This window comes from Dermacentor variabilis, chromosome 9, assembly GCF_050947875.1.
Source record: "Dermacentor variabilis isolate Ectoservices chromosome 9, ASM5094787v1, whole genome shotgun sequence".
Classification (NCBI taxonomy): domain Eukaryota; kingdom Metazoa; phylum Arthropoda; class Arachnida; order Ixodida; family Ixodidae; genus Dermacentor; species Dermacentor variabilis.
Window position 1 is genome coordinate 44,793,382 of NC_134576.1, and position 23,183 is coordinate 44,816,564.

A 23,183-nucleotide genomic window follows, 5' to 3' on the forward strand; every position below is an offset into this window, starting at 1 on the left:
TGCCTTTGTGAGGTCAAGACGATGAGCAACACGAGAACAACGTAAAAGCGGGAGCCAACGTTACGACAAGTGGACTTGTCTTATTGAAGGTCCACTTGTGCACTTGGACTTTTCAAGTCCGCTTGTCGAAACGTTGGCTCCCGCTTTTACCTTGTTCTCGTTTTTCTCATCCTCTTGAATTGCTATGCCGCGCCTTCCCCGTGTTTTTATGAAATCAAGAAAAATTCCTAACATAATGCTCTTGTTTTCAAAGTTTCCTAAGATGAATTGTTTTTGGTGCAGAAGGGCGAGCTCTGTAGAGCGGTTACTGCTGAATCCATACTGACAGTCAGTAATAATATTATATTTCCTTTAAAAGTATTCATTTTGTCGAGTTCCCTTAAAAAACTAGCAGTATGCTAATTCGTCCAGAATTCCCGAATTCAGTTTTGCTTTCTTTTTTATATATAACAGCGACTTTTCCAATCTGTATGTCTGAAGGAAAAGTGGACGTTTGAATAAGTAGGATGTATATGTGATTAACGGGATAGGCAACAATGTCAGGGGTATGTTTAATGCTATTTAACTGTAGGCATTAGCGTCACAGAACGTGCTATTACATAACAGAAAGAAGAGCGTAATAATTTCATTTTGGCAAACTGGCTTGAAAAAGAGAGTAGAGGGATATTTATCACTAGATGAATATTGCTTACGTCTTCGCAGTGTGAAATACCTTGAGTAAAAAATTTGTTACATTAATTTGCTAAATACTTGCCCGCATACTCACGGTCAATATGCGCAATCCTATCTACTATATCCTATTAGCTTGCGAACAACCTAAGGAACGCACGGTAAGCAACGGAACGAAAAATGTTGGCCGATAGCGAAGCGCAGAGCAACGGGGGTAGCCGGTATTCTAGTTGACATAGAAGAGAAAGTATGGGCCTGTGCAGGTTATATACAGCCTCGGGCAGATAACCGAAGATCCATGAAGCTAGCAAAATGGGTGTGAAGGAAGCACAGTCGAGGATGGCGCAAAATTATATGGGCGGATGAAATTGAAAAATGTGCAGGCACAACATGAAATCCGCAAGCGCAACTCATGTGCAGGGATAATTGGAGATTGCTGGGGCGTGCCTTAATCCGACAAGGGGCATAAAAATAAGCGTATGATCGTGACAAAGATGATTACAGATAAAACAATAACTTTTTGCCGGTTAATTTTCTTGCGCAGTCGACAAAAGAAATTCGGTGAACTTTTTCAGAGATGACACGTGCGGATAGTTTTACGAAACTCTGGTTGACACACACGAAGTGCTATGGTGAATCTTGAATATATGTATGGCTTGACAATTATTGGATGCCTGCGATGATTCTTAAGAGCGAAGCTTTCTTAGTGATTTGACTGCTTTCTTTAAAGAAACAAGAAAAATGTCCTAATTGTCTCCTGCATGTATTGATTTCGCATAATAGCGTTTAAAAGCTTTTCGCTCATAGAGAAAGCAGCACTTGACGGCGTCTTGTTGATCGTGATGAGCACGACACAAACATCACACCCAAATGCCGATACAACTAGCAATATAGCCACCTATATATGCACAAAGCTGCAATAAGAGATATAAATAGGTGGAATTAGAGAATATTCGCGAACAAATTTCATTTCTCGAACCGTATCTCCAGGAACAGATGCATCCGCTTCTCCTGCAAATTCGCTTTGCATATTCTTGTGTTTAATACACATCAGCGCCTTTTCTTTCAAAGGTTTCTCAAGCTGTCATGGCTCCTACATCTAACGCGTAATTTCTTCCTCACATAACCATCAGTTTCCCAAGCAGTCCCTTTATAGGATAAGTGTTCCAATTTCCAGGGAGATTATTCGACGCCTCTTTTCAGCTGCAATTTGACTGTCTTGACAGCGGCCCTTGTGGAGAGAAGCCGGACAGTGTATGTTTCCTCTGTAAATGTCTCAACATGATCTGCCATTGAACTACCTTGAATGTTCGTTACATGCTTGAAAAGCAATTTCAAAACCACAGTATTCAACCGTTGACGAAAGCGGCATGCATTGTGAGGGCGCGCGTGCGGAATGATATTGTACAGGAAGGCCGGGCATGGGCAGGTGCCGGCTGAAGCCGCCTGTACGTGACTTCTTGTCTGTTTCAGGCTTGTAGCGCAGCTCGGAAGAGCAACAAAGGAAGGAGGTAGGGGTAATCAAAGGGAAAGGAAAAACAGAGTGAGAGTGAAAAACACTCTGTTTTTCCGTTCCCATTGATTACCCCTACCTCCTTTTTTTTTATTGATATGATATAAGGAGATGTTGGCGCACAATTTAAGGCGCCGGCTACTCCTCATCTCTTGAGTGGTTCCGTCATACATACATCGTACAGGGTTCAAGGTTACATATCAAACAGTCTTTTCACACAAGCACCAGGACTTATCACGCAACGTTTCCACAGGAAGACTATGACGTAAGGAACACATGGTACATACAATATATAATGTAAATGTCCCCACACTTATGTAGATGAAAGTCGATTTACTTCCTCTGGTTCAAATACAAGCGTCTTAACTTTTCCATTGCTGCCCATTCCACTGATAGCGAGAGTCTTTAATGTGAAGCCTTAGGTCATACTGGGCACTTCGCTATCGGTCGGTTACCATCTCACATTGTTTTCGTATTCAAGAAAAAAAAATGGGACTGTTCCATGGTGGCATTAAAGGTCACGCCCAGCAAAATAGCTCTCTGCTCTAACCAGTCACTCAGTCGCATTCATATTTCTCCCGTGCGTTCATGTCAAATAGCACTAACCAGAGCGCATGCGCGCGAACATGTTTCCTTTCGGCCTACCTCCTTCCTTTGTTGATCTTCCGAGCTGCGCTACAAGCCTAAAACAGTCATGACATATACCAACTCGCCCAAACTGCCACGCTTGTGACTTCTTGTGCTTTACTGAGTGCTTTGTGCGGTAACGGCATGGTTCTCCTTTGTAGTAGTGGGTGAGATCGTTGTAAGTGACGAGGGGGTCGCGCTCGCTCGCCCATCCTGCCAAGATGGAGTCCGGGCTCGCACGATGAGTTAGGTCTCGTGCGGCCTCCTGTGCCGTCTCGTTGAGGTTAGGCAGCGGCCGCTCCAATGGTCCCATGTGTGTCGGCAACCAATTAATGTAGTGTGGGGTGAGCTGTTGAGTACCAAGTATTCTGTTCCGAAGGACAAAATCGCCCTGTTGGAGTCGCAGTACACCAAGCTTTTACCGCTTTCGAGGAGTACAAGGCTGATGGCCGCCTGCTGGCGTGATGATGTGACGGCGTGAAGAAATTAGGAAACGTATGGACATCAAATGTACGGACAAGTACAGATGCAACACCCTCGATATCTTGCATTCGTCCCTATGCGTGTGTTTAGCGACCCTTTCTTGAAGCCAACTTGAGTCGGTGTGTTTGTGCCATTAAGTACGTGCTGCTCTTCATGGATCCGATGCCCCTACCTAGCTTTCTGCAGCACCTACGCCATCGCTCCGGTGCGAGTCTCATTAATTGTGGCTTTTAGTCACTTTAAAAAACAGTGCTTCCCTTTGATATTGCTACGGGATAGTATTTCCAATGACGAAGAGCCGAGCAGTAAGAAGACAACGACGACGATTTGAAGCTAGCGCGGGCTGTTGCCTCTTGGCCAAGCGCAGCGTATTTTCTTGTAAATATACTTGTACATAGCTTTTCGTCTGCGTCTTCCTCCTTAACATATCTGGTGGAGGTGGACGTTCCCTGTACCTCGTCACGGAGCTTCGCAGTGGACGGTACGTCGAGCCTTCCTTCATGGCTCCCGGCGACGACAACCCGACTCCGCCGGCTCCGACACCTGCTGCCACCTCGACGACCTACATCACTCTCCCCGCTCCCCGTGATCATGGCGTATTCTCGGGCAAAGATGGGGAAGACGTCGATGACAGGATCAGCCTGTACGAACACGTCAGCCGCAATAACCGGTGGGACCCTACTATTATGCTCGCCAACGTAGAATTTTACCTCGGTGGCACACCTAGAGTTTGGTATCGCACGCACGAAGATGAGCTCACCAGTTGGGATTCACTTAAGACACAGCTTCGAGACTTGTTCGGCAACCCCTACGGTCACCAACTTGCCGCGCAGAAGGCGCTTTCCGGCCGTGTGCAGACGTCAACAGAGCCCTATGTCACGTACATTCAGGACGTCTTGGCTCTGTGCCGCAAAGTTGACACCCACATGACTGAGTCCGACAAGGTTGCCCACATCCTCAAATGCATTGCCGACGACGCCTTCAACTTGCTCGTTTGCAACAACGTAGCGACGGTGGATGCTGTTATAAATGAGTGCCGCCGCCTGGAACTCGCTAAAAGCCGACGTATTGACCAGCAGTTTGCCCGTCTGCCCAACACCCCAGCGACATTTTCCTGTGCCGACACTCCTCGTCCCAACAACACTGCCGATGTTACCAGGGTCGTCCGGCGTGAGATCGAGGCCGTCTATCCGGCTGCCTTCGACTCCAGTCCCACCAACACATCTGCAGTCACGGTCTCACTGATCCAGGCAGTTGTCCGCCAAGAGTTCGAAAACATGGGTTTTCACACCATCTGCTCGGCCCATCTTCCTGATACCCGCCCGGCTTCTTCGATTCCGCCCCGTCCCGCATCTTCTTACCCACAAGGTTTCCGCAACCCATCTGAATGGCGCACTGCTGACGACAAGCCCATTAGTTTCCACTGCCATCGAATCGGGCACATTTCTCAGCACTGTCGCAGTCGCTGGAGTTCCCCGACCCGGCCTACTTATAGTGCCTACTCTCGCCCCCCAGGCGGCCATTCTCGTCCCTATGCCGCACGCTCCGATAACGCCGCCGCTGATTCCCCTGCACCGAACCGCTCCTATTCTCGTTCGCCTTCGCCCCAACGACGACAATCTCGCTCTCCCCAGCCCCATCGCTCCTATTCGCCGACTCCCTTTGCATGCCGCTCCCAGCCGGAAAACTAGACGATGCAGCGCCTCGAGGTGACGCTGCATTGCTCACTACGCCGCTAAATCCTCTCCTGACTTTGCCCACTCATCCGAACCTTCTTGACGTGCAAGTCGACGGTGTTTCTGTATCTGCACTCACAGACACTGGGGCGCATTTGTCCGTAATGAGCGCTGACCTTCGTAACCGGCACAAGAAAATTATGACGCCCGCCACGACGCCTGTTGTCCGTGTCGCCGACGGCGGAACAGCCCCGTAATTGGTATGTGTACCGCCCGCGTCTCCTTCGCCTATCGCTCAACAATCGTGCTATTCACAGTCATCGCTCACTGCCCCCACGACATCATCCTCGGCTTAGACTTCTTCTCCGCACATTCTGCTCTCATCGATTGCTCCGCCAGTACTCTCCGCCTCGACCTGCCTGTTCTGGATCCCGCTCAACAACACCCTACTCGCCTCAGTTCCGTCGACTTCGTTCGCTTGCCACTTTCGGCACTGACTTACGTTGACTTCGTGTCGTCCCCACCAGTCCCCGACGGTCACTACATCGCGGCTCCTATGCAAGACGTCCTCCTAACACACGGGATCACAGTACCTCATACAGGTTTATCTATTACAGCGAATTGCGTCTGCCTGCCAGTGGTCAATTTTGGCTTGACGACACAAGTGCTGCCACGCGGGATGTCACTGGCCCAATTTCGCTCATTCGAGGATCACTCTGTAGCATCGATTTCAGTAGACGACCATTCAGCCGATCCTCCTCTACCGTCGCAGTCGGCAACTTGTACCATCGCCAACTTACAGAAAATGATTGCACCCGACATGCCCTCCGAGCACGCTCGTGCGCTCTACCGCGTGCTGATTTCCTACCAAGATATTTTTGACTTGAATGATCGTCCTTTGGCCCAAACAACAGCTGTCAAACATCGCATTAATACCGGCGATGCCCCTCCTATTCATCGCCGCCCGTATCGAGTATCACCAGCTGAGCGTCAAGTTATTCACACCGAAGTCCGCAAAATGCTTGCCAAGAACATCATTGAACCGTCATGTAGTCCATGGGCGTCACCTGTTGTGCTGGTAAAAAAGAAGGATGGCTCATGGCGCTTTTGCGTCGATTATCGGCACCTTAACAAGGTTACCAAAAAGGGCGTGTATCCCCTACCTCGGATTGATGACGCCCTTGACTGCCTTCACGGTGCTCGCTATTTCTCCTCTATTGACCTTCGTTCTGGGTATTGGCAGATTGCCGTGGACGATCTCAACCGCGAGAAGACTGCCTTTGTAACACCCGACGGTCTTTATCAATTCAAAGTGATGCCGTTCGGTCTATGTAGCGCCCCTGCCACTTTTGAACGCATGATGGGCTCCCTACTTCACGGTTTCAAATAGTCCACGTGCCTGTGCTACTTGGACGACGTTATAGTATTCTCCCCAACATTTGCTACGCACCTCGAGCGCCTCTCAGCAGTCCTGGACGTTTTTCGGCGAGCCGCTCTGCAACTCAACGCATCGAAGTGCCAATTCGGCCATCGCCAGATTACCGTCCTTGGACATCTCGTTGACGCGAACGGAGTGCAACCTGACCCAAGCAAGATCCATGCTGTTACGCACTTCCCTGTTCCAAAGTGTGTCAAGGATGTGCGCAGCTTCATCGGCCTTTGCTCGTACTTCCGCCGTTTCGTGAAAAATTTCGCGGCCATAGCGCGACCACTAACCGAGCTTTTGAAAAAAGACGCCCTTTTCCAATGGGGCGATAACGAGGCCTCTGCATTCTCGCTTCTAATCGACCTTCTCACAACGCCTCCCGTTCTGGCCCATTTCGATCCCTCTGTGCCTACCGAAGTCCGTACTGATGCCAGCGGTCACGGAATTGGCGCAGTACTGGCACAACGCCAGCGTGGCCACGACCGTGTTATCACTTACGCCAGCAGGCTCCTCTCGCCCGCGGAGCGCAACTATTCCATCACTGAGCGTGAGTGTCTGGCCCTAGTTTGGGCCGTTGCGAAGTTCCGCCCATACTTATATGGCCGACCCTTTTCCGTTATCACAGACCATCCCGCGCTTTGCTGGTTATGCTCACTGAAAGATCCTACAGGAAGACTTGGTCGCTGGGCCTTACGCCTCCAAGAATATTCATATACTGTCGCCTACAAATCTAGCCGACTACACAAGGACGCTGACTGCCTGTCTCGTTACCCGGTAGACGAGCCTGACGACGCCGACAGTAGTAGCGCCGACGGCATTTTCTCTGTGTCTGCCTTCGCTAACATCGCCGATGAGCAGTACCGAGACCTATCGCTGCGAGTACTCATCGAGCGTCTGCGCTCTACACCTACCGACGCCTCCGTTCGCCGATATGTCCTCCAGGGCGGCATTCTCTACCGAAGGAACTTCCTCCCTGATGGCCCTGATCTTCTTCTTGTCGTGCCACAACATCTACGACAGACTGTGCTCTTTGAGATGCATGACGCACCCACTGCAGGACATCTTGGGGTAACCCGCACGTACGACCGCGTCCGCCGCCGCTTCTATTGGCCTGGTCTCGCTCGCTCCATCCGACGCTATGTTGCTGCCTGTGATCCCTGCCAGCGTCGGAAAACACCTCAGGTGCTACCTTCCGGTCATCTCCAGCCGATCACCGTCCCTGTGGAACCGTTCTTTCGTGTTGGATTAGACCTCCTCGGTCCCTTTCCCACGTCATCCTCTGGGAACAAATGGGTAGCCGTCGCAACTGATTACGCCACCCGATACGCTATCACGCGAGCTCTCCCTACCAGTTGCGCCACTGACGTCGCGGACTTTCTCTTGCGTGACATTATCTTAGTGCATGGCGCCCCGCGACAGCTGCTTACTGACCGTGGTCGCAACTTCCTCTCGAAAGTTATCGCCGACATTGTGCGTTCCTGCTCTATTCAACACAAGCTGACTATCTCATACCATCCTCAAACCAATGGCCTGACAGAGCGGTTAAACCGTACTCTTACCGACATGTTGTCCAAGTACGTTTCGACCACCACGACTGGGACGTTGCCCTTCCTTACGTCACATTTCTTTATAATTCTTCCCGGCACGACACCGCCGGATTTTCTCCATTTTATATACTCTACGGTCGCGAACCGACCTTGCCCCTTGACACGGTACTTCCTCCTGCTGCGATCTCAACAACTGAGTATGCGCGCGACGCCATCGCCCTCGCCGACCATGCACGCCAGCTTGCCCGTGCTCGACTGACGGACTCGCAAACCACGCAGCAGCATCAGTACAACGCCCGCCACCGTGAAGTACAGTTTTCGCCTGGTGCACTCGTGCTCCTGTGGTCGCCCTCTCGTCACGTCGGACTTTCCGAAAAGCTCCTTTCGCGATACACAGGGCCCTACCGCGTGCTGGGCCAGGTGACGCCTGTGACTTACGAAATTGCTCCTGTGAGCTCAACCTCGTCATCTACTCTGGCATCTACTGATGTCGTGCACGTTAGAAGGCTCAAGATCTACTACACGGCTTCAGACTCCGGCCTTTAGTCGCTCCGGGACGGCGCTTTTGCCGCCGGGGGTAGTGCTACGGGATAGTATTTACAATGACGAAGAGCCGAGCAGTAAAAAGACGACGACGACGATTTGAAGCTAGCGCGGGCTGTTGCCTCTTGGCCAAGCGCAGCGTATTTTCTTGTAAATATACTTGTACATAGCTTTTCGTCTGCGTCTTCCTCCGTAACAATATAAACAATCACGCCTATACATTACAACCTATTTAACCACGCTTGTTCTCGTGAATGATTACATTGACCTTGCATCATCATCTTTCTATTAGCGCATGGAAACTTCGTTCTGTGTGGTTTCTTATGAGGATTGCGCTCGTTCATGCCATGTTTTCTTTAAACATCATATACCAGGATTACAAAGGTCGACGACAGCCTCGATTAACACTTATTGCGAGATGCGGATGGCATCGGCAAATACTTTTTTTTTATTTCCTAATGTACCGTACCGCTGACCTTACTTATTGATCACATTACGCTGCCTTGCTTCCCGCTTCGGCCATCACGCCAACACAAGTCATATAAGGTAGAAATCGTTCACTTGCACCCTTCGCGGTTGTGCAGTGGCTTGGGGGTTGCGCGACTGTGCTCCAGTGGGGCGGGTTCGAAGCCTGGCCCCGAAGGCTGCGTGCAAATGGAGGATGTATGCAAAAACCCTGTTGTGCACACTCTACAGACCTCCACTACAGGGCTGTATATATTGTATATGGTGTTGATCCGTTGATATAGTGTACTGTTATTGTATGCTGTTGGTGTTCGTGTTTGAAGGAAGAGGCTCTGTGGGGATTTTTTTTTTATTCAAGGATTTTTCAATTCCTCTATGCACTTTCCTAATGCATCTGTCACTGTGTCAACGCGCTGTACCTGGCAAGAAAAAGAGGTGCAATGTTTTCCAGCATGCATATGGAGTTCTTTCACGGAGGCTGGAAGGCAATACATGTTTTAAAGGGTGCTTAAAGAAAACTTGCAGCTTTCTTTGAAGAAAGCGATGCAGCGATGGCGTAAAGGTAGAGCATCAGCCCCACGTGCACAAGGACTGTGGTTCAAATCCCGGTGTCGCTCAATTTTTCACCTGACTAAAAAAATCCACATGTTGAAAAAATTGTATAAAGAGGCCTGGAGCGCGGTCTGATCCCGGTGACCACAACCGGTAGCGCACTCCCTCACCAGAGCAGGACTGGCTACCCTGGTGCAGTACTTGGCCACAACCTCCTATATGAATACAACAATCAAACACCAGCCCTCAGTCCGCAGCAGCCGCGAAACAACTGACCACGGCGGTACTCAGACACCTGTGACGCAGCAGAGGGTGCAAAGAATCTCTGGATCCCGACAGGCCACCATTGGAATCTGAACCTGGCAACGTTTAACGCTGAAATGTTATCTAGTAAGGCGAGTCTAGCAGCGCTATTGGACGAATTAGCGGGCATTAACTGGAATATAATAGGGCTCAGTGAAGTTAGGACAAATGAAGCACATACAGTCCTAAAAAGCGGGCACGTCCTGCGCTACCTGGGCTTAGCAGAGAGACGAGAATTAGCAGTCGGTTTCCTGATTGACTCTTTCAGACGCCACTTGATCCGTTGATTGAAAACATGCTTTCACCATATCTCTTGCATCTTCAGAATCGTAGAAAATGGACACTTGCAGAAAAGATTAAGGATTTTCAATTGTTTAGTGAGTTTTGTCAAGTATAGAAAATTCCGACTCCATGCAAAAACTCACTACAGGAACATCAAATATGAGAACAAATACTAGTTCGTGTTTTGAAAAACTTGAAAAGCACTTATCCAGCCACTAGGAAATTACGCCTGGTGCATGACATTGTGAAACACAATGAAAGAGGTCAACCCGCTATATACAACATACTGAAAGAGAGTAAGAACACCCAGCCGTCCATCGTGCCACTCATTTTGCTGAAGTATTCTCCACATTATTCAAAGTGCACCCACAGTTCCAATAATAAGTGTTTCAAGATTTATAAAGCACATTTTAAATATCATTACTTTCATCAGTGCTTTTGTTATTCATGCATTACCCTCACGTGCACAATTGTGTAGACAGCGCCTCAAAAGGTTAATAAGGATATAGCTGGTAACATACAGGAACTCTATAGCATTAACGAGAGGTTGGCAGGTCTTGATGAAAAATTTAATAAAAGGCACAAGTTGAAGGTCGTACAGGTCTACGCGCCTACATCCAGCCATGATGACCAGCAAGCCGAAAGCTTCTATGAAGACGTGGAATCGGTGATGGGTAAAGTCACAGCAAAATACACTATACTGATGGGCGACTTCAATGCCCGCGTAGGCAAGTAGCAGGCTGGAGACAAGTCAGTGGGGGAATATGGTATAGGTTCGAGGAATAGCAGGGGAGAGTTATTAGTACAGTTTGCAGAACAGAAAAATTTGCGGATAAAAAATACCTTCTTCCGCAAGCGGGATAACCGAAAGTGGACGTGGGGGAGCCCAAATGGCGAGACTACAAATGAAATAGACTTCATACTGTGCGCTAACCCTGGCTTCACACATGATCTGAACGTCCTCGGAAAGTTGCGCTGCAGTGACCATAGGATGGAAAGATATGGAATTAGCCTAGACTTGTGGAGGGAACTGAAGAAACTGGTGCATAAGAAGCCGATCAATGAGTTAGCGGCAAGAGGGAAAATAGAGGAATTCCGGATCAAGCTACAGAACAGGTATTCGGATTTAACTCAGGAAGAGGACCTTAGTGTTAAAGCAATGAACGACAATCCTATGGGCATCATTAATGAGTGTGCAATAGAAGTCAGTGGTAACTTCGTTAGACAGGATCGCAAGAGACGAAATATCTGATTAAGAAACGCCAATGTATGAAAGCCTCTAACCCTACAGCAGGGATAGAACTGGCACAACTTTCCAAGTTAATCAACAAGCGTAAGACAGCTGAAATAATGAAGGATAATATGGATAGAATTGAGCATGCTCTCAGGAACCAAGGAAGCCTAACAGCCGTGAAGAAAAAATTAGGAATAGGCAAGAATCAGGTGCATGCGTTAAGAAACAAAGCCAGTAATATCATTACTAATATGGATAAAATAGTTCAAGTGGCTGAGGAGTTCTATAGATATTTATACAGTACAAGTGGCATCCACGACGATAATGGAAGAGAGAATGTTCTAGAGGAATTCGAAATCCCACAGGTAATGCCGGAAGAAGTAAAGAAAGCCTTGGGAGCTATGCAAAGGGAGAAGAAAGCCGGGAGGATCAGGTAACAGCAGATTTGTTGAAGGACGGTGGGCAAATTCTTCTTGAAAAACTAGCCACCCTGTATACGCAACGCCTCATGACCTCGAGCGTATCGGAATCTTAGAAGAACGCCAACATAATCGTAATCCATAAGAAAGGAGACGCCAAAGACTTGAAAAATTATAGACCGATCAGCTTACTGTCCATTGCCTACAAAGTATTACTTAAGGTAATCGCGAATAGAATCAGGAACACCTCAGACTTCTGTCAACCAAAGGACCATACAGGATTTCGTAAATGCTACTCAACAATAGACCATATTCACACTATCAGTCAGGGGCTAGAGAAATGTGCGGAATATAACCAACCCTTACATATAGCTTTCATTGATTACGATAAAGCGTTTGATTCAGTCGAAACCTCAGTTGTCATGGAGACATTACGGAATTAGGGTGTAGACGAGCCGTTTGTAAAGATATTGAAAAATATGTATAGCGGCACGACAGCCACCGTAGTCCTTCATAAGGAAAGCAACAAAATCCCAATAAAGAAGGGCGTCAGGCAGGGAGATACGATCTCTCCAATGCTATTCACAGCATGTTTACAGGAGGTATTCAGAGGTCTGGATTGGGAAGCATTGGGGATAAGAGTTTGATGGAAAATAACTTAGTAACTTGCGATTCGGTGATGTTATCGCCTTGCTTAGTAACTCAGGGGACCAATTACAATGCATGCTCACTGACCTGGACAGGCAAAGCAAGAGGGTAGGTCTAAAAATTAATCTGCAGAAAACTAAAGTAATGTTTAGCAATCTCAAAAGAGAACAGCAGTTTACGACAGATCGCGAGGCACTGGAAGTGGTAAGGAAATACATCTACTTAGGGCAAATAGTGACCGCGGATCTGGATCATGAGACAGAAATAATCAGAATAATAAGATTGGGCTGGGGTGCGTTTTTCAGGCATTCTCAGAGCTTGCCGTTATCCCTCAAGAGAAAAGTGTATAACAGCCGTGTCTTACCAGCACTAACCTACGGGGCAGAAACCTGCAGGCTTACGAAAAGGGTTCTACTGAAATTGAGGACGACGCAATGAGTTATGGAAAGGAGAATGATAGGTGTAACGTTAAGGAATAAGACGAGAGCAGATTGGGTGAGGGAACAAACGCGAGTTAATGTCATGTTAGTTGAAACCAAGAAAAAGAAATGGGCATGGGCCGGGCATTAATGAGGAGGAAAGATAACCGATGGTAATTAAGGGGTACGGACTGGATTCTAAGAGAAGGGAAGCGTAGCTGGGGGCGACAGAAATTTAGGTGGGTGGATGATTAAGAAGTTTGCAGAGACAACATGGTCACAATTAGCACAAGACCACGGTAGTTGGAGAAGTATGAAAGAGGCGTTTGCCCTGCAGTGGGCGTAGTCGGCTGATGATGATGATTCAGCCGTTGCCTTACTTGGAGATGAGCATCTATTAGTTTAATTGTATGTAATGCTATGGATGTCGAACTATTCCTTCAAAATTTGCTTATTGGTGATCTTGCGGCGTCTCTAAACGAATAAAAGAGTATTGCTTTAAACGCTGAAATATGCCCCCGCAGCGTTTCTCGAGCACGACTGCAGTGCGTGCAACACTACTGCTGCGGCAAAAGCTATATTATGACGCATTCTCCTTTGTGAAATTTTAGACCAGTTTCATAGTCTTTTCCTTTTGGTGTTTATATATGTACGGCACGGATATGCCAGAGAAGACGCCTGTGGGCTCCAGACGGAGAAATTGACTGCGAAAACTTTTGACAGCGTGGCAGAGACCTAACGATACTTTACGACACGGCACCGTGAAGGATACTGTGTTTTGTCTCGAAACGGCAATGCGCATTCTTTGAATGCCTCGCCCGGGGCAGCCCCTTCGCCAGTGCCCGCCGTGACGCATATCGACACCGACTTTGTCGCGCAAAGACGTTCGACGCGAGAACAATCGCTGCAATCCGTGGAAGCGGCAACGACCGCGAACGCCAGTCTCGTGATCCTGACGAGCTCAACATTCCGGAGAGCAATGAGCCAGTGTCGAAGAGTTTATTGCAAGGAGCCTTAGCCTCTGTTTCCTGATTGCCTCATCCTTGATTCCAAGGTTTGACGTCAGAGGCGGAGTCCAGCAAGGTCGTGCGACTACTCGTGCCATTTTGCGAACAGTTCGACCATTAAGATTAGCCGCGACACAATCATCAGATTCCCTCGTACAGTTACCTAGAGAAAACGACTGTTTTGTAAAAGCGCATACCTTTGGTGCAGTGTGTGTGTGCTGATATGTGTGCTCAGGGCATGTAATGAGTTCCGACATTAAAAGTGCTCCTACATGGGATGTGCTCCCATGTCTGGAGCCCGTTGTGCAAATATTTGAAAGAAACCCGTTTCTCGTTTCCACCAACCTCATCTCCTGGCCAACAAGCAACTCTCGGTGATAGCGACGGACATAGTCATCCGTCCGCTTAGCCCCGGTATAGCAAAGGCTAGTTATCGCGTTTTAGGCGCTTCGGCGGTGAAAGCCGACGTCCCTCTTGATGACACCTGAGGCCGAACCACGGAAGAAGGATCCCTCCTGCCGTCACTGTGACTGGAGCCAAATTGAGCAAGTTCCTTTCGTACATGCCAAATTAAACAACCGTCAATATTAATCTGACAATATACGTTGTTCTTGAATGAACGTGACATAAATATAACCAACTTTTAACAGTTACTGCAATACTTATGATCAATCTTGTTCTCAGTGCGCGGCTTTAAAACTACTGGCAGTAATAAAAGTGCACCAACAATACATACGCGATAAACATAGGTTGCATTTGTCTAGAAGGCACAGTAGTGGCATATGTGCCTGCGGGCATTTACCCGCTAACAGCATTATAATCCATAAGCGTTCCTTCGCGAGATGGAGAACGCTGCTAGCGCGCGACGGCGTAAGACGTGTGGCGTATCAGCTCCGTCGATTTTCGGCTGTAGTCACGGCTCAATCCTCTGCACCGCAACACGACCAACGTCAATCGACGCAGCAAGCCGTCTGGACCACGTGGATACTTATGTTCAACAGGTGGGACCACTTTTGAAGATTTTACGACCGAATTACACCCGCCTACGTGGGCGACGCCGTTCGGCCACACGGCGACGCCGACGCCCGGCGGCGTGGAACCCGCCTCCCAAGGTAAAATGACGGCTCCCGCGTAATTCCTGAGGGGTTACGATCCCGACGCCATGGCCTGGATGACGGTTCCAACATCAGAAGACCAAAACTCCGCTCTTATTCTGACATTTCGGCACCAATCTCTCAATGAAGCGGTCGCGCGTCGCTCGCTCATTCAAGCCAAGACGGCGGCGTCCATCGCCGCCCCGGCCTCCGGCAAAATGGCCGGCAAGACGCAGCCTCCTGCCTCGCGCGCTGCGGGAAGCAAAGGCAAGGCCCTTAGCAACTGGAAGCCACCCCTATTTCCAAAACCGGGCCCTGACGACTTCGTGGTCGTGCTCAAGCCAAGCGAACATATGTCGCTGCACCAAGCCTTTTCGGAGAACCGCTACGGTGCCGCCATTACGGCCTACCTCGGGCCAGAGGTGGCAAGGTCTGTTACGGTTCTGCCGTCCCGTGAACAAAACCTGATATTGATCCACACCCCGAACCCGGCGGCGGCAGATCGGCTCCTCGGGGACTTCTCAATCAACACCGAGCGTGGGGCGATTCCGCTTCACGGATACCTTAGACAAGACGGAGGCGATGGCTGCCACGGCGTCATCGTCGTCAGCAACTCTGACACCACTGAATCGCTTCGGCAGCAGGAGCAATGGAGAGCAGGCACCATCGTCGAGGTGAGGAAATTCGGCTCCTCTAACAAAGCTCGGGTAACTTTCGCCGGGAGGGAGAAACCGCGTAGTGTGCACTATGAGAACATGCTCGTCCCAGTGCAAACCTACTACCGGACAATCCCGGCCTGCGGCCTGCGTGGGGCTGTCGGCCACCGAGCGGATGCTTGTCTCAACACGCAGCAGAACACGTGCGGACTCTGCGGGCATCAAGCCCCGCTTGTGGAGGGGATGCGGGCCCCTCACGAGTGTGTTCCGCGGTGCTCTGTTTGTGGCGGTGGACACACCACAAACTCGCGGGAGTGTGCGGCAAAATTCCGCACACATAAGATGGCCACCCCGAAGGGCGGGACAAAGAGGAAAATGGCGGCCAAGAAGAAGAGCCGCCATCTTGGCCTCCCCGGTCAGTCACCGAGCCGGGACGACAGCAACACCAGCAACACCTACCAACACCGAGAAGCAGGTGCCACCTACCGGAGGAGCCAGCAAGCGACCGCCGACGCAGCCGCCAGCACAGGGCGGCACCGAAAAGCTGTCGATGTCCAAGATGTCACGGCGTTGGCCAAGGCCTGGGCCAACGCCGTCAAACACGGAAAGCAGGCGAGCGGTACGGGCAGGGGTGCCTCCTCCTCCCCTACCTCCTCCCCCCCTGCGGCACGCAGTACCGAGCAAGACAAGATAGCAGCTCTCGAGGGCCAAATTGAGATGCTGCTTAAGAAAATTGCACTCATGGAATCGCAGTCAAAACAGCCTATTACTCCCCCCTCTACACCCGCATCCGAGGCTATGGAGAGTGAGCCCGCGACACCGAAGGCAGCACTTAGCGCGGAAGCTGCCCTTGAGGCCCGTCTAGAGACCCACATGGACGCCCGCTTCAATACCCTAGAAAGTCAAATTTCCGCGGCAATCAACTCCGCCATCGCCAAAATAACTGAAAACATACCGACAATCGTCGTACAGCACATCGCCCAATCCTCGCGTGGCGTTCGACGAACCGGCGGTCTTATCGAAGACGTGTCTGGCCGCTGTCCGAAAACATCGCGCCGCACCATTGAAACCGTAGTAGAAGACAATGACAGCTGCTCGCTCTCCGGAATGGAGGATGCTCCCCTTCCCGCGAGTGCTGGCTCCGGAGCAGCGTCCCTGCAATCGGTCTTTCCCTTCAATGACCATGGCGGACAGCCCTCCAATTAGGCGCTCTCCCCTTACCAATTCGGCCACTCCCATCAAAATTACCCAATGGAACTGCCGGGGATTCCACTCCCGTGCCAAGCGGGCGGATCACGTTCCAGCAAGACCCCTCTTCCTGTATCTGTGTGCGCAAAAATTATACAGCCGACCCGGTTGATTTGTAACTCAATACTGAATATTCCTATGTGATGGTCACACTTCTTCCGCTTAAGAACCGAAACGCACCATTACATGTACCTTCGCATGTAATGTAACCTTCGCAGCCCTCTTCAGTCGTGCCCTGAAGGCTGTGGGCAGGGACCCCCTGGTAATCGTGGGCGATTTCAACGCTCACAGCACACTCTGGGGGTACGTACGTAAAGAGAAGCGTGGGCGCAAGCTAGCGGAGCTTGCGTCCACGCTGGGCCTGACTCTTCACACCGACCCGGCACATCCAACGCGGGTGGGTAACTCCGTGACTCGGGACACGTGTCCGGAGCTTACCTTCACCAAAAACATTAGACACGCAGAATGGGCCAACACCGAGGAAACCCTCGGCAGTGACCACTGCATACTCAACACAACCGTCAGAAGCAAACCACTGGCAAGATCCCACGCCCATGCCCGCCTACCCGACTGGACCAAGTTCCGGCAAAACTACACTAATTCGGCCCCTATCCACGAACAAGGTTACCACGCGTGGTCACACGAATTGGTTACACACCTTCGTTCGACGGAAATTCAAGTTCAAATATCGGAGGCCACGCCGGAGGTGGGCAACCGCCTCCTGCACCTATGGGAGGCGCGGCACAGCCTCGTCCGCAGGTAGCGCCGCCAAAAACACAATCAGAAGCTCAACATTCGCATCGCCGAGCTCACCCAACGAGCGGCAGAGTACGCGGCCCAGCTCGCCGACTCGAATTGGGTAGACCGACGCAACATGGCTGCTAGACAAATGTCTAGCCTGAGCACCTGGCGTCTCTTTCGCGCCTTAATCGATCCGACTCAAACCAGAGCCGAGACACAAAAACATCTCCAACGGGCTATCTATAGCTTCGACGGAGACATCTCAAAATTAGCATGCAAACTGCGCGATCAATACCTCTGTATACAACAGGACCCCTGAGGGCCAGCGTACTCGTCTGCAGGTTCCGAGAACGCGGAGGTGGACCAACGGTTTCGGCTCCACAACCTGAAGGCGGCCCTCACTAAAAGGAAGCGAGGAACGGCGCCGGGAAGAGACAAAATAACAGTGAAATTACTTGCCAACCTTCCCGACCCAGCCTACGAGGTGCTCCTGCGCATACATAAACTTAATCTGGCTCGGCGAGGCCCCCCTCCCAATCGAATGGAAGACTGCACTGGTCACTTTCATTCCGAAAGCCGGCAAAGCCATAACCAGGGACAACCTCCGCCCCATCTCCCTCACGTCTTGTGCGGCAAAGCTGATGGAGACTATGGTGCGAGATAGGCTGTCCGAGTTTCTGGAAAACCAAAATATTTTCGCAGACACCATGTTCGGGTTCCGCCCGCACAGGTCCGCGTAAGATGTCCTGCTTCAACTAGACCGCGAAATTCTAAAGCCCGTCGAATATCCCCTCAGTTTCAAGGCAGTACTCGCCCTCGATTTGAAGGGGGCTTTCGACAATGACACACACGACAGAATTCTGACCCACCTTTCCCAAACCAACTGTGGACACAACATGTTTCAATACATTAAGCAATTTCTGTCCGACCGGCAATCGTACATACGGATACAAGATGAAGAACACGGCCCCTACCAATTAGGCACCAGAGGTACCCCGCAGGGCGCGGTCCTCTCACCCCTTCTATTCAGTTTGGCAATGCTGAAACTCCCGGCTCAGCTGGGGAATGTAGACGGCATACAGCACGCGCTGTATGCCGCCGACATCACCATCTGGGCTAAACACGGATCGGTAGGAGACATTGAAGCCAACCTGCAGCAAGCGGCGGAGATCGTGGATGTCTACGCCCGCCGCTGCGGCCTTCAATGCTCCCCGACCAAATCGCAATTTGTGCACATTCGCCCCTCACCGAAGTGCGCTACCAAAATCGAACTGTCCCTACCAAATGGACCCATCACAGAACAAGATGAGATCAGAGTACTGGGTCTCTTTATTCATAGACACCGCCGAGTCGACACAACCCTGGCCAAACTGCGCAAGGTGGGGGACCTGGTGGGCCGCATGGTTCGCCGGGTTTCCAATAAACGCGGGGGGTTACGGTGCAAAGACGCCTTGCGGCTGGCACACGCATTCGTAACCAGTCGAGTGTTGTACTCGACTCCTTACCTCCACCTTCGCAGGTTGGACGAGAACGCCCTCGAGGTGATTCTCCGTAAAATATACAAGCGTGCTCTCGACCTCCCGGTCAACACATCCAACCAGCGCCTCCTCGGCCTGGGAATGGTCAACACCTTCGCGGAACTCCGAGAAGCACACTTGACGAACTACTACACAAAACTCTCAAAGACGCCGTCGGGTCGCTGCCTTCTTGCCCAACTACACATCCATCATCCAACACTGACGGAAGAACGCGTGCGCATCCCGGAAATCTGGAGATACGCCCTGCACGTGCGCCCTCTTCCGGCCAACACGACTCGAGATGATCATAGTGGCCGGCGCCTCGCGCGGGCGGTAGCATTGGCACGTCACCATCGGAACAAGTACGGAGTATTCTACGTGGGCGCCTCCTGCCCACACCATAGGAGTTGGTATACGGCCGCAGTCGTCCACCAAAACACCGCGGTGAACGGCCTTACGTTCAAAGCACAAGACATAACACATGCGGAAGAGGTGGCCATCGCGCTCGCCGCCGCTGATCAAGACTCGCGGGTCATTATTAGCGACTCGCGAGGGGCCTGCAGAAACATCGAAAGGTGCTTTATTCCCTATTTTGCGTACCGCTTACTTCAAGGCAGCAATTATCTCGGGGTCCCCGCGTCCCGCACGATAGTATGGACTCCCGCGCAGGAAAATGTCGAGGGCAACGAAGCGGTAGAAGCACGGCTGTTAGAGCACATATCCATGTTGAGAGGGTGCGTACTCTCGTACGAGGGTAAGCTATATGCTTACACAACGACGATGTGCCATTGCTGAGAACAGAGCGAGCTCCTGCGGCCACGAGCCTGGGAAGCTTAAAAATAGAGCGCGCACACGAGGACAGCACTTTCTGTGCGACTGTGTTGGCTGCCAGAACAGGTGCCGGATTGTGAGGGCGCATCCTCTTGTGCGCCCGGCGTGGTCAAAGTTCGTGCGTACGTCCAGTGTTGAGCGCCAGCTACAGTCCAAGGGGTCTGCAGAGGTTTTGCACCACGAGGAATGGCACACTTACCCTTTTCCGAAAGCAGTCACAGTCACTGGGATTTCTCCAAGGGAAGGCAGACGAGGTCCGTCAGCTAGGAGGAGGTCGGCTGGTGGGACCGTAGCTGTCTTCAGATGGCACTGAATGAGGAGCAAATTTCATGTCATGAAATTAAAAGCTGCACTGGTGTCCACTATGGCTTCAATGTTTTTTGGTGACTCGCCTAGCTGGGACTTGCAACGTGCGCATACCTGTAAACGGGCCCAGTGACAGGAGAGGGGCTTGACGGCTTACGCAGGGTCCTGCCCTCATTGGCCTGATGTGGAGTTTTCTGACGAAGCGGTACGACGTGCGCAGTCTCGACTGTAATGGCCGATCTCGTTGCATTGATATCAGCGCATGGTTGGAGAGCGCTGATAGTATTCGTTGGAGCGACTGGCTTGTCCTACTAACGCTGGCTGACCTTGAAAAGGGTGGGGGCGCGGGGCACTGCTGTGGACCGTTCCTTTATGTGAGCCTCCAAGACAAGAGCTAAGGCAGCGTGAACTGGATGCTGGCAGGCGAAGCGGACGGAGCTTTGGACGTTGAGGTCGATGATGGCGCCGACGAAGGCTTTGTTAGCAATGAAGTCGGCGGTGAAGTTTTGGCAACCAACCAGGACTTTCCACGACAGGCGTTCGACAAGAGCGAGCCTTTGGTGGCTCCTGATGAACTCCAGGACCTCGCGTCAATCAAAGGAGTGACGTGAGGTCAAGGAATGTTTGCAAAATCATTATATTGCGAGGTCAGGTTGAACTCGCCCTCTGGAGTACGTCGGTAGCACAGCAGTTTAGAAACGCGTCTATAGTAATCTCGGGGCCTGCGCATGCCGTAAGGAAAGGAGGCGTGCGCGAGCGTACTCCAGACCGGCCGCTAGTTGACGTGGGTCTTTTCAGAATGACCATGTGAAATGTGCGTTGAGTATTCTTTCCTTTGAGGAGAAAGACATATGCTGCACTTGCTTTGCAAAATGATTCGAGCAAGCCACAAGATGCCCGACAAGGGAGCAATGATACTTTTGCAGATAAATATATTACGCTTCCCACCTCACTCGTGCTACAGAAGAGTTTCAGCGGAGGCGCTCGGTGCTCTGTTCTTAAAAGCGTCAGGGGTTTCATTAACTATGTGCTAATTTTTTTTTCTTGCTCACCTTGCGCTGGTCAAATTGTTGATAGAACCGCCCCATTTCGCCAATGCACCTTTGGAAGATACAAGCCGAGAACTGAATGCTCTCGCTTTGTCCCGAAGCATAGCTTTGGAATTAAGTAGGCGGCGCTGACGACCACGAAGAGGTCAACGAACTCGACAGGCACTCTTCAGTATCGTGACCCTTATGTCCCTTGTGTCCCAGTTGCAGGCGCTAATGATCTATGGGGTGTCATTCCGGTACGGTCTCCCTGTTTCTATTCCCAAAAGCATCGGATGGCTTTGAATCGATGAACCTAGCCTTCGTGCCTTGAACAGTGGGCCATCGCTTCTTTTTATGAGGGGTCATTTATCAGTGCGCTCTACCTTACGAGGTATTTCCGCCCTGTTGGGCTACGAAAGGCGCGTGTTTCAATGCCGGTCGCACTGAACACGGAGTGACCGCGCGGTAGTGCCTCCTTGCAGCTCATTCCTGCTTGTTTATTTCTTCCTGAAATGTTTCTGCAGACTGTCAAGGCTAATCGACCACAATATACCCACACACGGGTAATCAGTAGTGTCGTAACAAAAATGGAAAAATGGCGGACTGTACTACCATTCACGTTCAAGCACGCGCAAGCTTTAGGATAGTTGCGCAGGCTAAAACAAATTTCACATTTTGTCACTTGCAATTTATCCGCTTACTGATTCGCTTCTTTCGCAGGTCACCTTGCTGCTGGTCTTTCTGGGGAGGCTTCGCCGTACCCTTCCACCGTCGGGCCTCTGCTGCGCCCTCTATGGGGCACTGACCGTCGCCGCTGTGGTTGACATGGTTCGTTTCCTCGAGAGGATTCATAACGCCGAGGTAAAGTGTTTCACCGTCTACAGGGCTTTCAGGAGATCCCTTTGTTACAGCTCCATTCTGTACTGCTGAAGTGATGAATGCTGCCGCTGATGCGAAGAACACGATGCGGCATCCGACAATCTAAAATTGCCCTAAAAAGAAAAAGCAAAACACTTTTGAACAATTGAGTACTCCATAAAAATGACATTCTCTTTAATTTGGCAGTAGCACGTTGATTACTATAAATCAAAAGAAATGAACGCCACACGTACATTTACAAAATTCCGCACAGAAACTGCAGCGCCGAAACGTTAGTGTGAAGTCACGGATTTCAGGATATACTGTTCCAGTATTCAGGTTTAGCTTCTTGCGGTGCTGCAAATGTTTAAAAAGCGGCGAAGTTCAGTCTTTGGCTCCTTTAGCGTGCATCATAGGCCTCCCTTATCGATAATGGACGAAATGTGTTTCAGTAGACGCCGCCGAATTGACGTCACACCGAGCTGTTGCGGAAAATCCAAGGTGATGTCGCCACTCGCGTCTTCAGTTTATGCGTTTTTTGCGGCTTATCAAACTTTGTCGGGCCGTAAGAGTGTCTGTTTTCTGAGTTGCGATTGTCGAAAACTAATTTGAATAGAGCTAAACTTTTTTTTATTTACTGTCTCTTTCATAAGTGTTCTTTGCGAGCGGTAACGTCGACTCTGCATTGCAAAAACGGCGTCGCATGGATAATTCAGAACGTTGCTGTGCGAACACGAATGTTCCGATCAATGTCAGAGCGCCAAGAAATGCGCAATAAATGCTGGCGTTAGAGATGCGGATATTTGATGCATGCGCTATTGTTGCTCCTGCGAAACGCAATAATAAAACTTAAAGCAATCAGCCCGCAACTACGACCATGTTCGTTTATTTGTCACGAGTTCTGTACTCTGTTTCAGTAATTCCATGCAGCACTGTGGAAGCTATGGGCTTCTTCAACCAATAAGAATACATCTTAAAGATCTCCTTCCGCACCCTCACGTCTGCTAGCGGCGAGCGCCTCAGCGCAGGCGGTGGCAGCGTCTACGATCACAGTCCAACTGCATAAAGAGATCAGCTACTGTGGTAGC

At 50.5% G+C, this 23,183-nt stretch overlaps 1 protein-coding gene across 1 annotated transcript in view; it reads left to right on the forward strand.

The window, feature by feature from the left end:
- Positions 1–23,183, forward strand: part of LOC142592648 (multidrug resistance protein mrp-7-like) — a 226,056-nt gene that overhangs the window by 28,231 nt on the left and 174,642 nt on the right. Inside the window, exon 4 of the mRNA XM_075704207.1 lies at positions 21,958–22,098. Coding sequence (XP_075560322.1) covers positions 21,958–22,098 — 141 coding nt within the window. The remainder of the gene's footprint in view (positions 1–21,957; positions 22,099–23,183) is intronic.